Raw genomic sequence first — 14,988 nt, forward strand, 5'->3', positions numbered from 1 at the left:
ATGCCTGATGTATCATTCTCCACTCTGAGGATCCAGCCCACGGAACCCAGGGACTCGGGCCTGTATTTCTGTGCCAGCAGCTTTGCCACAGCACTGTAGAATCTCCCCATCTCTGTGCAGAAACCCTGATGCTTCCTCTTCTCCCCACAGCTCTCAGCAGTCGTGAGAAAAGTCTTTCCTGCTCCCCTCTCGCCATAAAAATTAAGTGGGTTTGGGGCATGACAAAGACAGAAGATGGTAGGATATTAACATAAAAAAATCATGTGTAGGGGATAATGTAGAAAATGTGTCTTGTGAATTTCTCACTAATTGTCTAAGGAGTCAGAATTCACAGGCATGTAAGATAAACCTTAATTACCCCCACTGTAGGTTTCCTTGCCTCCAGGTATTTGCCATCTGCATTAGCAAGCTGAGAGCTCCTGAGAATGGCTATGTCTTCTGAACTAGTCTGCCCTCTGCATTCTATTTTCACTCTAAGCTGTGAACAGAAATTTCCCCCACAAGTTTTCTTGATTGTAAAAGAAAGTTCTTTTCTATGGCACTCCTTATAATGTTAATTTCAACTTACCATTTATATAGGGATTTTGCATTGCACTTAAAGAGTAAACCTCCTGTGGGTAATACAGGCAGTGACATAGGTTAGATGTAAGCTGCTCCTCCTGGACTCTAGGGATCTATTTGTCTTTATCCTGCTTAAGGAGAGCCAAGTCCTAGCTGAAGGCCTGTGCCAACTCACAGGACACTGACGTGGTCTCTTCCCCTGCCTGCTTGGAGCTATCCACATGTATACACACAGGGTGTCTAAAAGCACACAGGCCTGGCCAGTCTTACTTTCCTCCCTGATGCTGTGTCCTGGACACGCATATCTATATATTTTTTCTGGTTTATGCCGCATATTTCTACACAGCACTTGCAATTCATTCTGAAGAGTTATAATTTCTTCTTCTATAGTAGTACTTACATACTGATCACTTCTCAACCGCTATCAGGGTATCATTGGCAGTTGTTGCAAACTATTCCTATATTTTGAGTGCCCAAGACAATTTGGGTTTACCTGAGTTCTTCCATATAGGCCTAGGTTTCACTTGTCATTGTCTAGTTTTGTTATTTAAAGGCCAAGCCTTTCAAGATCACAACAGTACAGAATAAAATTCAGGAATTTGTTTTTTTTTTTTTTGAGACGGAGTCTCGCTCTGTCGCCCAGGCTGGAGTGCAGTGGTGCGATCTTGGCTCACTGCAGGCTCCGCCCCCCGGGGTTCACGCCATTCTCCTGCCTCAGCCTCCCGCGTAGCTGGGACTACAGGCGCCTGCCACCACGCCCTGCTAATTTTTTGTATTTTTACTAGAGACGGGGTTTCACCATGTTAGCCAGGATGGTCTCGACCTCCTGACCTCGTGATCTGCCCGCCTCGGCCTCCCAACAGGATTTTTTTTTAATGTACGTTGACAGACCTACTTTGTGTTTATCTATTGTTCTGGTGTCTCCCTTGCTCTTTGGACTTCTCTTTGCTGCCTCCAGATCACTTTCTTTCCTCCTTTTTTGAAGCCCAGCTCCTTACACACATGACATTAGAACAGGACCCTTCTTTGCTGCACTTCCTTTTTTCCCTTCAGAACTCTCTTCTCATTCAGTCCTGTCTGCTACCAATCCTGTCATCATCCTGTCTCATCCTGTCTCATCCTGTCTGTGAGACTACTCATCTCACAGACCATTTTTACATTGGTTTGCCTCCTCACTTTCTTGACTTCCTCACTTTTGAAGATTTTTTTTAACCTACATTTTTTTTAAGAGCTGCTTCCATAATTATACTTAGTATCTACTGAATAAATGCATATCTTCCTCAGCTTGGAGATTTCTGAGGGTTGCAGCTTTGTCGAATATTTTATCCATTAATCCTAACTTTGTATATTAGACAAGGAAGGTATTAAAAATCACATGTTTTAAATCAGTAAATCAATAAATATATTTAAAGAGACAAATGCAAAACAAAATTGTTTAGAGCTGTTGTTCTGGGCTGAACTACAGATAGACTGTGTAAGAAATAGTAAAATCATCTGGTAATTTCAACTTGTCTTTAGAATCTTTGGCCGGAACAGCTCCAGGCAAATCAAGGGATCATAGGTGGAAAGAAAGACCAAGAGGTTAAGGAAGTGAGAACTGGCTGGGGTAGCATTCTTTACCCTAAGGTTTTCAAAGATAATATCAAGGTCCTCAGTTTATTTTTAATATTTTTTGAGAATGAAAGGAAATTATGCATATGACCCAAGCTATACACAATAAGGAAACTGACACATGACTTTGGTGAGATGGAATTATATTAAAGTTCTGTGAAACTCACAAACTCATCTCATGCTGATTAGAAACTGTGATTGGCAATGCTGTGTGTTACAAAAAATAAATTAAAAGTGATTCCTTTAAAAACATTATTTTTTTAAAATCAGCATTTTCCATGAATGGGGGAAAAATTAAATACTATCGGATTTTGGTGGTGCAAGAAATAAAAAAGCTTGGGGGCTTCCAGGACTCCTGACCCAGCTGGCCTTCCTTTCCCAGGCCCATGTCTTTTAATGTGCATTTACTCAGGGAAAGGGAAATGTGGCTGTGCAGGAAAAGTTGCAATTTAGAAAACACAGGCTCAAGGGCTGATGCGAGGCTCCCAGAAGAGGGCAGGGCACTGGTGATCACAGGGGATTAGAGGGCATGCTGCTAGGGTAAGCTGTGCATCAAAAATGGTTCCTTTTGTTTCCTTCAGCAATTAATTTTTATTATCATTGTTACTTTAGTTGTCCTCCACATCTACTTCTTTAGTATGGCTGGCTACTTCTCTTTCCAACTCTTCATGCACTACCCTGGATCTCACCCTAGGCAGAAACAAATCCCCAAACTCTCACCAGCTGCGCTCATGAAACAACACTTCCTGGCAGGCTGTGATCTCGCCAAGAGCAATCAAGTTGATCAAGCTATAAACTGACTTCATCACTAGTCTAAAGAGCCGTGGCAAGAACAGCTGCAGGAGAAACCCTAATTACAATGCGAGGAGAGACATAAGGATTTTAAAGCAGTTTTCAAACTAGTCCTTCTCAAGAACTAAACATATAAGGGATCACTGAGAGCTGTCTCTGATGTGGGTTAAAGAGAAAAGAACAGAAAAAGACAAGGTTCTGTTGCCTGCTCACTGCTCCTACAAATCTCCCCAGAGGTGATTGTAGACCTGCTACAATTTCCCTCACTTCACTGTGACACCACCTTTCTTTGTTCGTTCCTCCTCCCTGTGACTTAAACCTCTCTCCCTGCCCTCCCCATCTCCCTTCTTCCAGAAAGTTCCTCTGCCATTCCCAGAGACTTGCAGAACACTGGGGTTTGAAATACATTAAATAGATCTTTTTTTTTAAATTAATAATGATCTCTGTTAAGTAACAAAGCTTTCATATGTGAATTGTGCACAAAAAAAGTTATAGTAAACTTCCGAGATAATGTTAGAAGGCTTATGTAACGATCAGGTTAGCTTTGATGAAGGAATTTGGGACTCAGGCTGAGAAGACAAGATAAGTTAGTAGACAATAAAATGAGTTGATTTATTCTGTAGTAGTTGGGAACTTGTTTAAAAAAATGGAGAAAGAAATTGTTGAAAACTGTAACTCCCTCAAGAGGTCTGGGAATCCTGTAGCTTACATGGAATAGAAACTGAAAGAGAATCACTTGAACCCAGGAGGCAAAGATTGCGGTGAGCAGAGAACATGCCATTCCACTCCAGCCTGGGCGACAAGAGCGAGACTACATCTCAAAAAAAAAAAAAAAAAAAGCATGATCAAATTTGAATCATAGCCAAATCTTACAAAAATTTTATGTGAAATATTTAATTTTGCAAAAAAAAAAATTGATGCAATGACCTCCAACCTTGTTCACCTTTTTTTATCTTCAGTATGTCACACAGAGTTTGGCACATAATAGATGATAAGTAAATTTATTTTGACTCTATTGAGTAAATGACAATAATATTTCACATTCTCTCAATATAATAGTTGAATTCTATGTGTACCTTCTTACTTAGCAGGGTTTCACTTCAAAAGGGGCTTCGTCCTCCACGTGAAATATAATGGAGAGTCATTATGGCTAGTCTAAATTTTCCATACAACTTCTGCAATATTCCAAGCAAATGTGTTTCCCCAGTCAGGATTAATGACCGATGTTACACAGTATCCTAACCGCATCTAAAGCTGGAATTTGCAAACATCCTTTTGGAACAAAGAAATTTATGTTATAATAATATTTATCCAGTCTCATGATCCAGTAAAATAAATTCTTCACCACAACCACATTTTCCCAAAACCACATCTTTATAAGGCTGGAAACATCATCATCTCAAAAAGCACCCTAAAACACTGTAAGAAAAATTCACCGTGCTCGGTAATAGAATCTTATCATCCTTGCAATAAGAAGATACCGTGTGTATGAGTGTGAGTGTGAGAGTGTGTGTGTGTTTATATGTGTGAGTGTGTACACGTGTGTGTGTGCATTTTCTCATGGAGACTCATCCACATGAAAATAGTTTCACTTTGGATTTCATTACTAAGAGGCACTGGGTCATTGGTGGAGCTCATAGGCAGTTCTGGGGAGTGACAGGAAATGTCAGACCACTCAATCTGCTAAGTTATAGCTGATAGGGTTGTTTATTTCAAGACTTTCTATAAATTCAGAATTAAATAAGAAAAAGCCCAGAGACCTCCATTATAAAATGCACTGTCTAAAATTCTGTAAATAATGCAAGTACAAAATATGAAGAGATATGTGTCTCATCAATCAAAAGGAGACATGGAATACTGTGTTTCCAGGCTGGATCTGCTTGATCTCTTCAAACTGTTTTACTTTATGCCCTGTGTTATTCAGGGTTCTCTCTTTCATCTTATCATATGAATTGCAATTATGTAACATTTATTAGCAATCAAAATATTGGTTAATGCACCCTTTTGTCTCCACTGGCTAAGGGTGGATTTGAAGATCAACCCTAAATTGGCCTGCTTGGGAAAGCATTGAGGTTGTGTGTGTGAGAGGGTAGGGTTTGTAGCAGCGGAGATGCGGGAATCCCTGTTTCTCCTTTGGACAATCTTGAGCACATCAGGTCGAAAAGTGTGCATCCATGAGACTGTGGACAGTTGGCCACGTGGAGGCGCTGTGGCTCCACAATGCTGCGGGGAACCTTGGAGAGCGGTGGGAGGGTGACCCAGGAGAGGAGGGCTGAAGGGAAGCCCTCCTCTCTGGCTTCAGCCAGAGATGTCTGCTGGCATCAGCGGGGCAATTTGAGTTCAGAGTGGATCCTGAGTTAAACACTGCCAGAGAAGGGTAGGGGTGCCAAAGGCCTCAATTTGCCCGAAGGAAGAAGTGTCTCTCTGTCTGTATGGGCAGTGGAGGGTGCTGAGGCTGGGGTGTCAAGGGCTGGGGAATGCTTCTCAGGGCAGGGACAGGGTGGGCAGGCATAGGAAAGTAGGGCTTGTTGTGAGCATGTAGGCACCGTGCTGCACCTGCCCCAGCTTTCATTTAGGGGCCCCACAGACCAGGAATGGAACATGGAATAGCAGAGCCTGAGGCCTGCCTAACGATGCAGTGAGCTCACAGTGTCCTGCAGGGCCAGTAACTGGAAAGGCCAGTTTCCTATGGAAATGCCAGAAATATTCCTGCCCTGACTGAGTCTCAGGATCTGGTGGCAGCCTTTCCCACGCACTCTCTGCTTCTTCCTTTTTTTTTTTTTTTTTTGAGGGAGTCTTGCTTTGCTCTGTCACCCAGGCTGGAGTACAGTGACTTGATCTCAGCTCACTGCAGCCTCTGCCTCCTGGGTTCAAGCGATTCTACTGTCTCAGCCTTCTAAGTAGCTGGGATTACAGGCACCCACCACAACGCCTGGCTAATTTTTTGTATTTTTAATAAAGATGGGGTTTCACCATGTTGGCCAGGCTGGTCTCAAACTTTTGACTTCAAGCAGTCTACCTGCCTCGGCCTCCCAAAGTGCTGGGATTACAAGTGTGAGCCACTGTGCCCAGCCCCTCTGCTGCTTCTTTATGTGATCTGTTTTAATTCTGACAGAAATCATTCAAAATATGTATTATCTTACCTGTTTATACATTTGACTGAAGCAGCTTTCCTGGGTCTCACATACACTTAGATGGAAGAAACCAGACCTGGCGTTGGATAGATCAGTAGTAAGGTGACTGTATTTAACATCAACCAATTATGCATTTCAAAATAGTGAGAAGAGAATATTCAAATATTCCTAGTCTAAAGAAAATATAAATATTTAAGATAGTGCCTATCCCAATGACCATGATTTGATTATACAAATGTATCAATGATCACATCTACCTAAAAAATATGTACATCTAATATACATCAATAAATAGTGAATTAAAAAAAAAGATAACTGGCTGAAGCCTGTTCCTCCAACACCTCTATCCGCTGTTCCCACTCTGCAGATTTCCCCTCTCACCTGGCCTTCCGTTTCCAGGTCCCCATTAGCAGGAGGGGAAGATTATGCCGCATATGTGATCATTATAGCCCCTCCACTGACAAGTCCAAGGAGGGTATGACTTCCAGGTAAAACATCTTTTCATCTTTCATTGTGACAAAAATCGAGGTTCAGTTTTCTCCACTACAGCAGTTCTATGGGTGAGGCCATGTGATTGCTTTTATGGAGGCTGTGTGAGGAGGGAGGTTTCTCAGCTGCACAGCAAGGAAACAAGATGTTGTTTAAGGAAAGTGCAGTCTTCCAGTACCTGATGTAATTTACCATGAGGGAAAAGACACAAATAATTGCTATTCATTAGTTAATTTTATTATTGTTTAATAAGACACAAAGTCATCTAAAATGCAAAGATAGTAGTCTGATAATTAGGTAAAACTAACATAAACGGTTGTGTCTTAAGGGAAAGTAAAAATGTTGCCCCTTACAGCACTTCCTGGTTGATACTGAGTCTGATATGCAAGAAGGTATGATGGTCCCAGAAAACTGTGAATTCAGAGCAGTCGGCAATCCCACAAGAGAGCTGATAGAAGAATGGGCGGTTTTATTAGGAAGAAGAGGAGCCTCTAGTGCCTTCCATGACATGCTCCCTGCCCACCTCTGATTTCAGGCTTGCTGTAGTGGACAGTTATGTGCAAGTCCCCATTCGCCTCGATCTGGCAGTGCCCTTCCACAGGTGCATGCTGGGAGTCTCTCTGCTTCCTCCCCAGGGCTCTTCCATGATATTATCTGAGCCCACCTGGCCTGTACTCAAAGACAGCCAGAGGTCCTGATGCTCCTGCTGAGACTGAGGACTAATGCTCCAGCCTGCCCATTCATGCAGAAACTTCAGACAGCATTCTATGTGCTCCTGAGAGGCTCTGATGGATTCTATCTCCTGTTGCTCCAACACAAACTCAATATTGCACTTTTATCCTGGATTCTTCCTTCCCTATTTTATGTTTCTTTCCTAATTCTTCTTCCTGGAATCATTTCCCAAATAATCTACATGCACCTAAGTCCCCATCACAGACTTTGTCTTCAGGGACAGCCTATACTGTGGAAGTGATGGAATGAAGCCACCATCCAAAGACCCTTGCCTTTGAAGGAGACCTTTGTTTTTCTTTTACTCATACTGCTACCCATTCGTTTAAAAAGTCTTTTGATGACATATATAAACTAATCTCTTCCAGGTTCATTTGGAATTATTTCTGAATTCTCAGCAGCCTCAGGATGGCTTTCTGTTCCCTTAAAGCTCTGAACCCAATTTGAACTGAATAGACTTGGGTTCTCTTTACAGAAGCAGAGTTTGCCTGGACCCAGGTAATCATTCATTCCATTTTTCTTTCATTCAACGAATCTTTAATGAGCTATAGGTGCAGAGTAGATTCAAGTTTTGTGGGGCACAAAGCTGATACAATGTTAAGGAGCTCCTTGCAAAGGAGAATGCAAAATGACAAAGTGTTGGAAAGGTCCTGTGTGAGTGAGAAGGCCTGAGGTTATTCTTCATTGACTTCACGGCAACTGCATAAATACTCTCCAGGTTCTTGGGAAACACCAGCACAGAAACCAGATAAAGCTTCAAGTTGAGGTAGACACTTCCAAAAAATTGTTTTAACTTATTACACTCAATAATGAATGAATTAAAAAGTAAAAGGATATATTCCTTGTAGATGCTTATCTCCCCAGAGAAGTTAGAGTGCTGTTGAAAGTACTGACATTATTGGTAGCTCACACCTCATTTAGGGAAGGATATTTAGCATTCTGGGATTCTATGTGCCCTACCCCAGAAAAGAAAATCCTGCACTAGAAAGCTTTTTTTTTTCTTTTTTTCCTGCCCTGGCCCAACTATGAGGATTGTCTCCTTTGCTGTGTGGCTCTTTGTCTCCGACCAGGTGAGTTCTGGGCATAGATGGGAAAGTCCTTCCTGGGCTTGTCGGGCCCCAACCACGGCCTCCCGTGGGGGTGCTCATGGGCCTCCTCCCTGTCTCCACTTCTGATTCTGTGTCCTCTCTCACTGGAGCATGATTGTGGGAATTACCCATCCAGGTTGCATCAAGATGTGCAATAGATAATCTATTGTGTCTGAAATAACAATAGCAGTGCTATTGACTGGATGTAAGTTTGGTGCCAAAGAACGTTTACACATCCTCCAATCTTCTCCCATTTGGTGAATACGAGATCTTCTGAATGGAAATAGAACATTTCCCTGTGACCCTAGAGACTCCAGATAGGTGTATTTCTGGGTGAACATTTCATCCACATTCTTAATGAGCCTCCTCTTTTCTTCACAGGAAGTACAGTCACTTATGGGACTTAGGTGGTGCAGTGTTTGTGGCTTCACCTGAAGCAAAGGGAAAAATCATCCTCATGAGAACACACCGCAGCCTGAGCTTGGATGGTGAGGATCCCATCAGGTGCAATGAGGTGCTACAGTTTGAAACAAGACTTCAAATGTTAAAGACCTTGAATCCACAACTTTGAAACCTTTCTGGATGTCAGTTGACTCTTTTAACCAAGGGTATCTCTGTAGGCTGAAATACAAATATCCAGAGGTTAAACAAAGTGGAAAATAATTCAACTTGGAGTTGAATTTTGTACAGAGAAGTCATAAAAGGCACCAGGACTGCTATGACAATGTTCTTTAGACTACATAAATATTCATAAATGTTAAAGCAGCATTCAAATGAAGAATTTAGCATAATGGGAGTAAAATACGCATAGAAGAACAAATTCCCCTACTAAAATCAGGGAAGGAGATTGCAAATTTTAAGATTCCTTTCAAAAATTTTTCCCAATCTAAGCTTCTCAAGTATCTCTATAATAAATGATTTGTTCTTGTGGGGAAGAGTATAGATGTGGCAGGTTAGCTCTGAGGTTCAAGCATTTAGCAGGGACAGTGACATCATCAAGTCACTGAGAGCTCAACTTCAATTTGCCCACAGCAGGGCTGGGAGACACAAGATCCTGTGCTGGAGCTGAAATGGGCACCAGGCTCTTCTTCTATGTGGCCCTTTGTCTGCTGTGGGCAGGTGAGGGCTGGTCACAGGAGGGCCTCCTTCCCTGGAATTCCCAAGGCCTCAATGCAAGCTTTTCTGTTGGGATGACAGCATCAGTGTCTGTTGTTCTCTATTACAGGACACAGGGATGCTGGAATCACCGAGAGCCCGAGATACAAAGTCACAGAGACAGGAAGGCAGGTGACCTTGACGTGTCACCAGACTTGGAGCCACAGCTATATGTTCTGGTATCGACAAGACCTGGGACATGGGCTGAGGCTGATCTATTACTCAACAGCCACTGGTATCACAGATAAAGGAGAAGTCCCCGATGGCTACATTGTCTCCAGATCCAAGACAGAGAATTTCCCCCTCACTCTGGAGTCAGCTACCCGCTCCCAGACATCTGTGTATTTCTGTGCCAGCAGTGAGTCCACAGTGCAGCACAGCTGCCTCCTCTCTGCAAGTAAAGGGCAGTTAGAAAAACTGAGGTTGCCTGTGCACGCAAGTCTGGGCCCCACCCTGGGACGTCTCAGCCCCCATAGGAGTCACAGAGTCCTGCCCAGCAGTGGGGAGTGGGGGGTCTTAGAGCAGGGGCCATATGACCCTCAGTGCTGCAGCTCTATTCCTACCCCTGTCTCGGACCATCTGGAGTTTGCCCCAACACCCTAACCTTGCTGGGTCTGTCTTCTGCAGCTCTCTTTTTCTGCTTGCAGAATGGAAGAGATATTTTGTTGATATTCCTAATTCCCTTCATAATTTCAAAGCCAACATATTCTTCTCTCCCTTATGGGATCAGTGACTTCTTCATGTAAACCTTACCTCTACTACCCTTCAACTCACAGACAAAAACCTTCCCCCATGCGGTCTCTGCTCCTGGCTGCCCTTCTTCTAAGGGCAATAGCCCTACAGGGTCATCTGTCATTGGCCCTTCACCTGCCTCTCCATCATCATTTTGTTTTGTTTTGTTTTTTTTTTTGAGATGGAGTCTTGCTCTGTTGCCCAGGCTGGAGTGCAGTGGCGTGATCTCGGCTCACTGCAAGCTCTGCCTCCCGGTTTCACGCCATTTTCCTGCCTCAGCCTCCCGAGTAGCTGGGACTACAGGCGCTCACCACCGTGTCCGGCTAATTTTTTGAATTTTTAGTAGAGACGGGGTTTCACGGTGTTAGCCAGGATGGTCTCGATCTCCTGACCTCGTGATCCACCCGCCTCGGTCTCCCAAAGTGCTGGGATTACAGGCATGAGCCACCGCGCCCAGCCTCCATCATCATTTTGCATTAAGTTTCCCCTGGCTTTCTACACTAGCCACACTCCCCTACATTCAGTTACAGCTTCGTAGGTGTAGTGTTGTTTTCCACCCTGAGGATTGTTTATGAATAATAGATTATTTCTACTTCACTGAGCATATGTGCCTCCAACTTATTCCCAGGCCTCTACTTCATTCCTTACATAAAAGTCTATTTCAGGTACATTTACTCTTAACTGTAAAAAGCGAAACAAATTTTAGGAGAAAAAAATTAAGAAATATATTTTTAGCACTCATTGGAGGAATTAGTTTTTTAGATGACACACAAGAAAACTACAAGCCATAAAAATATTTGAGACCAGGCACGGTGGCTCATGCCTGTAATCCCAGCACTTTGGGAGGCTGAGGCTGGCAGATCACTCGAGGTTGGGAGTTCGAGACCAGCCTGACCAACATGGAGAAACCCCATCTCTACTAAAAACAGAAAATCAGCTGGGTGTGGTGGTGCATGCCTGTAATCCCACATACTTGGGAGGATGAGGTAGGAGAATCGCTTGAACCTGGGAGGCGGAGGTTGCAGTGAGCCGAGATCGCGCCATTGCACTCCAGCCTGGGCAACAAGAACAAAACTCCGTCTCAAAAAAAAAAAAAAAAATTGTAACTCCAGTTGCATTAAACTAAACTTTTGTACACCAAAACATAGCATAAGAAATGAAATGTTAAGCCACAGCTCGGGAAAAAAATGAGGAATGCATGCAGATGATGAAAAACCAGTGTGATAAAGAGTCAGGCTCGCCCATGGCTCCTCAATGCTTCCTGGCCTCACTTGCACTTGGAGGGCTGGGAGCACGTCACCAGGTTCTGAATAGTGGGAGGTGAGTAAAAATAATACTAGCCCAATTTCAAGTCTTGCCCTTAAAATTATCCTATAGCTCTGTGCTGAGGGTCCCTAAGCGTACTCCCGTGTTTAGAGATTTGGCATATAGCACAGAGTTGTAGTCACATGTTAAGATTTTTTAACATGTCATAGTAAGTTGTCAGCAGCAGATCATATGGAGAAAACACACAGGTGGAATCTGGAAGAATCCAAACTCAGGCATTCTTATGCTCTCTTCCTCCCAGGTGAGTCACACAGCGTTCTCGCTTCACTCAGTAGCAAAAATGCATTAACACATGTGCAGTGTTTCTGCCATGTGAGTCCATCAGAGACTCAGCACTCATGAGATTTTAGACGAGGCTGGTCACAAGCACATACTGCCTAGTATTAACCAAAAATTCAGACTCCAGAAGGAAATCTGGTGTTCAGTACAATACTGTTTGCAACACCAGTCTAGGTACAATGAGCCGCTCCTCTCAGTTAGGGGAAACTTTGTCAGTGCAGGGCACTGCTCATCAGCCAAGTTGCTAAAGATCAGCTAAAGTCCAATCTTGCAAGCAGGCAGTCTCAAGCCTGCTGTCAACTCTTTTCTGCACAGACACTCGTCAACTCTCTTTTGCCATGTGTGGATGAATTTGGGAGCTTCATGGCACAGATTATAAACTGGAAGCATCTTGGCTCCCTTGGTCATAATTTGGTGGACAGCCATGGAAAAAAGCTGTTCATGCCCCACTGCGTTTTGTGGTCATGAGAGGTCAGACTTGATAGAGTTCAGCCACTGAGATTTTAGGATTTGTTTTATTATTATTTTTGTGTAGCATAGGTGTCCTTTTCTAATACAGTTAGTATGTAAATGAGTAAAACATTCTTATTAATAAGAAGACAGCCCAATAAAAATGGCAATACTGAAGCTGAATAGGCAATTCACACAAGTGAACATAAGTTACCACTAAACATAAGAATAACTTTTCAACCTTACTTATAATCAGAATATAGCAACCTGAAATAATAAGTTATGATTCAAAAATTACTAGATCGGAAACTTTTCAAAGGAGTAATAGTCCTAAATTTGAGTAGACATTTGGACTGATGAAAACTGCTTAAATATCCATTACAAGAGATAATGACAACTACATCAGAAAACCCACTGTAGGATGTATTGTGACTAGTAGCATTTCTTGAGAAATTATCAGTGTATATAAATCATTTGGGTTCCTTTTCTTGTCTTTAGGTTCAATCATGGAGAACTCAACTTTAAGTATTTATTTTTCTGATTGTAAAGGTAGTTTTTTTTAAAAAAAACTTTTAAAAAATTGGCCCGGGCACGGTGGCTCACACCTGTAATCCCAGCTACTTGGGAGGCTGAGGCAGGAGAATCACTTGAACCCAGAGGCACAGGTTGCAGTGAACTGAGATTATGTTACTGCACTCCAGCCTGGGTGATGGAGTGAGACTCCATTTCAAAACAAAAAGGGGGGGTGGGGGGTGAAATATGTGTAATATATAATTTTGACACTTTATTTTTAAATTTTACAACTCAGCAGCATTAAGTACATTCACTATGTTGTGAAACTGTCACCATTATCTGTTTCCAAATTTTTTTTCATTAACTCAAACAGAAACTCAATACCCACTAAAGAATAACTTCACATTCTCCCTCTTTCTCCTAACCTCTAATCTAATTTCTTTCTGAATGAATTTGCCTATTGTAGATTATTTATGTGAAACCATACACTGTTTGTCCTTCTGTGTCTTGTTTCTTTCACTAAGCTTAATGCTTTCAAGGTGTATTCATATTGTAGCATTTATCAAAACTTCATTCCTTTTCATTTCTCAATAATATTTTGTTGTATGTATATACCACATTTGTTTATCCATTCATTGATTGATTAACATTTGGGTTGTTTCCACCTGGTAGATATTGGGAATAATGGTGCAATGAATATTAGCTTGAAAATATCTGTTTCATTCCCTATTTTCAATTCTTTTGGGTATATACCTAGGAGTGAAACTTCTGGGTCCTTTGGTAATTCTATGTTTCTCTTTTTAAGTAACTACCAAAATCGTTTTCTTGTTGCAGCTGCACAATTTTAGATTCCTACCAGCAATGTCAAGTTTCTTCATAGAATTACCAGAACTTACTTCTTGTTTTTCTTTTCAAAAACACTATTATGATGATGATTACTATTTTGTATAGCCATCCTAGTCAGTGTGAATGATATCTCACTGTGGTTGTGATTTGCATTTCTCTAATGACTAAAAATGTTAAGTGCCTTTTCTTATGCCTATGAGCAATTTGCACACCTTCTTTGGAGGAAATTTTTTTGTCTGATTGGCTTTTTTGGGGTCTCTCTTGACTTTAGAATTCTGTTGGTGTACTGTGACAATGCTAAAAGAAATTGAGTTTGAACTTCATTTGGGAGGTTTGTAGTTGGTAGTGTTTTTAGTACAGTACTTCTTAAACACTTTTAATATACCATAGAAGAGAGAAAATGAGGAAATGTGTTGATATTATTTGGAACCAGCGTTCTCACAAAGCAAAGAGAGATATAAATAAGAAATAAGATAAGATAAGGAAGACATCTGTGGTGCTGATTTGAATTGGAGGTATTAATATGAACTTGTGGTTTTAAAGATTGTGTATTTCCTAACTCTATCTAAGGAAGGGTCTAAGAAACAATACAAAGTAAATTGACTAATTGCTTTATTTGTTCTTTGTGTTCCCAATAGCAATAGGCACAGTATTTTATTTCTAAATGTTATTCCCCCTAAAAGGAACAAAGCATAAATGATTTCTTTCATAACTGGGGCAGGGAAAGTGCTAGAACACCTTTTGGCAGAAATCAAAGTTTTAAAAATCTATGAGGCTACAATAATAAGAATTTTTAGGTGAGCATCTTTTCATTACCAAGTAATGCTAATTGATATATCTAAATATGCAGTCAATGTAACTATCAACATAATTATAGACAAAGACCATCAGTAGATGCCAGAACTACCAGTTTTGTTTTTTTTTTAAATTTCATTACTTTGAATTATAGTACTCTACTCTCTCCTGCCCCATTCGGTTTCTGCTGAGAAATCTGCTGAAGGCTGTATTGGGGATCCCTTGAATGTGATATGTTTCTTATTGCTTGCTTCTTTCAGTATTCTTTGTCTTTGATTTTTGATAATTTGATTACATTGTGATATGGTTTGGCTGTGTCCCAACCCAAATCTCATCTTGAATTGTATCTCCCACAGTTCCCACATGTTGTGGGATGAACACTGTGGGGAGGTGATTGAATTATGGGGGCCGGGTCTTTCCTGCTGTCTCATGATACTAAATGAGTCTCATTTAGATCCGATGGTTTTAAAATTGGAGTTTCCCTGCAC

General features: G+C 41.6%; 1 gene segment (V, D, J or C); it reads left to right on the forward strand.

Moving 5' to 3' along the window:
• The first annotated feature begins 9,429 nt into the window (after positions 1 to 9,429).
• On the forward strand, positions 9,430 to 10,162 carry LOC129060731 (T cell receptor beta variable 10-2-like). The segment is given in 2 exon segments: positions 9,430 to 9,523; positions 9,630 to 10,162. Coding segments are annotated over 2 exon segments (582 nt in total).
• Positions 10,163 to 14,988: the final 4,826 nt, after the last annotated feature.

This window comes from Pongo abelii, chromosome 6, assembly GCF_028885655.2.
Source record: "Pongo abelii isolate AG06213 chromosome 6, NHGRI_mPonAbe1-v2.0_pri, whole genome shotgun sequence".
Classification (NCBI taxonomy): Eukaryota; Metazoa; Chordata; class Mammalia; order Primates; family Hominidae; genus Pongo; species Pongo abelii.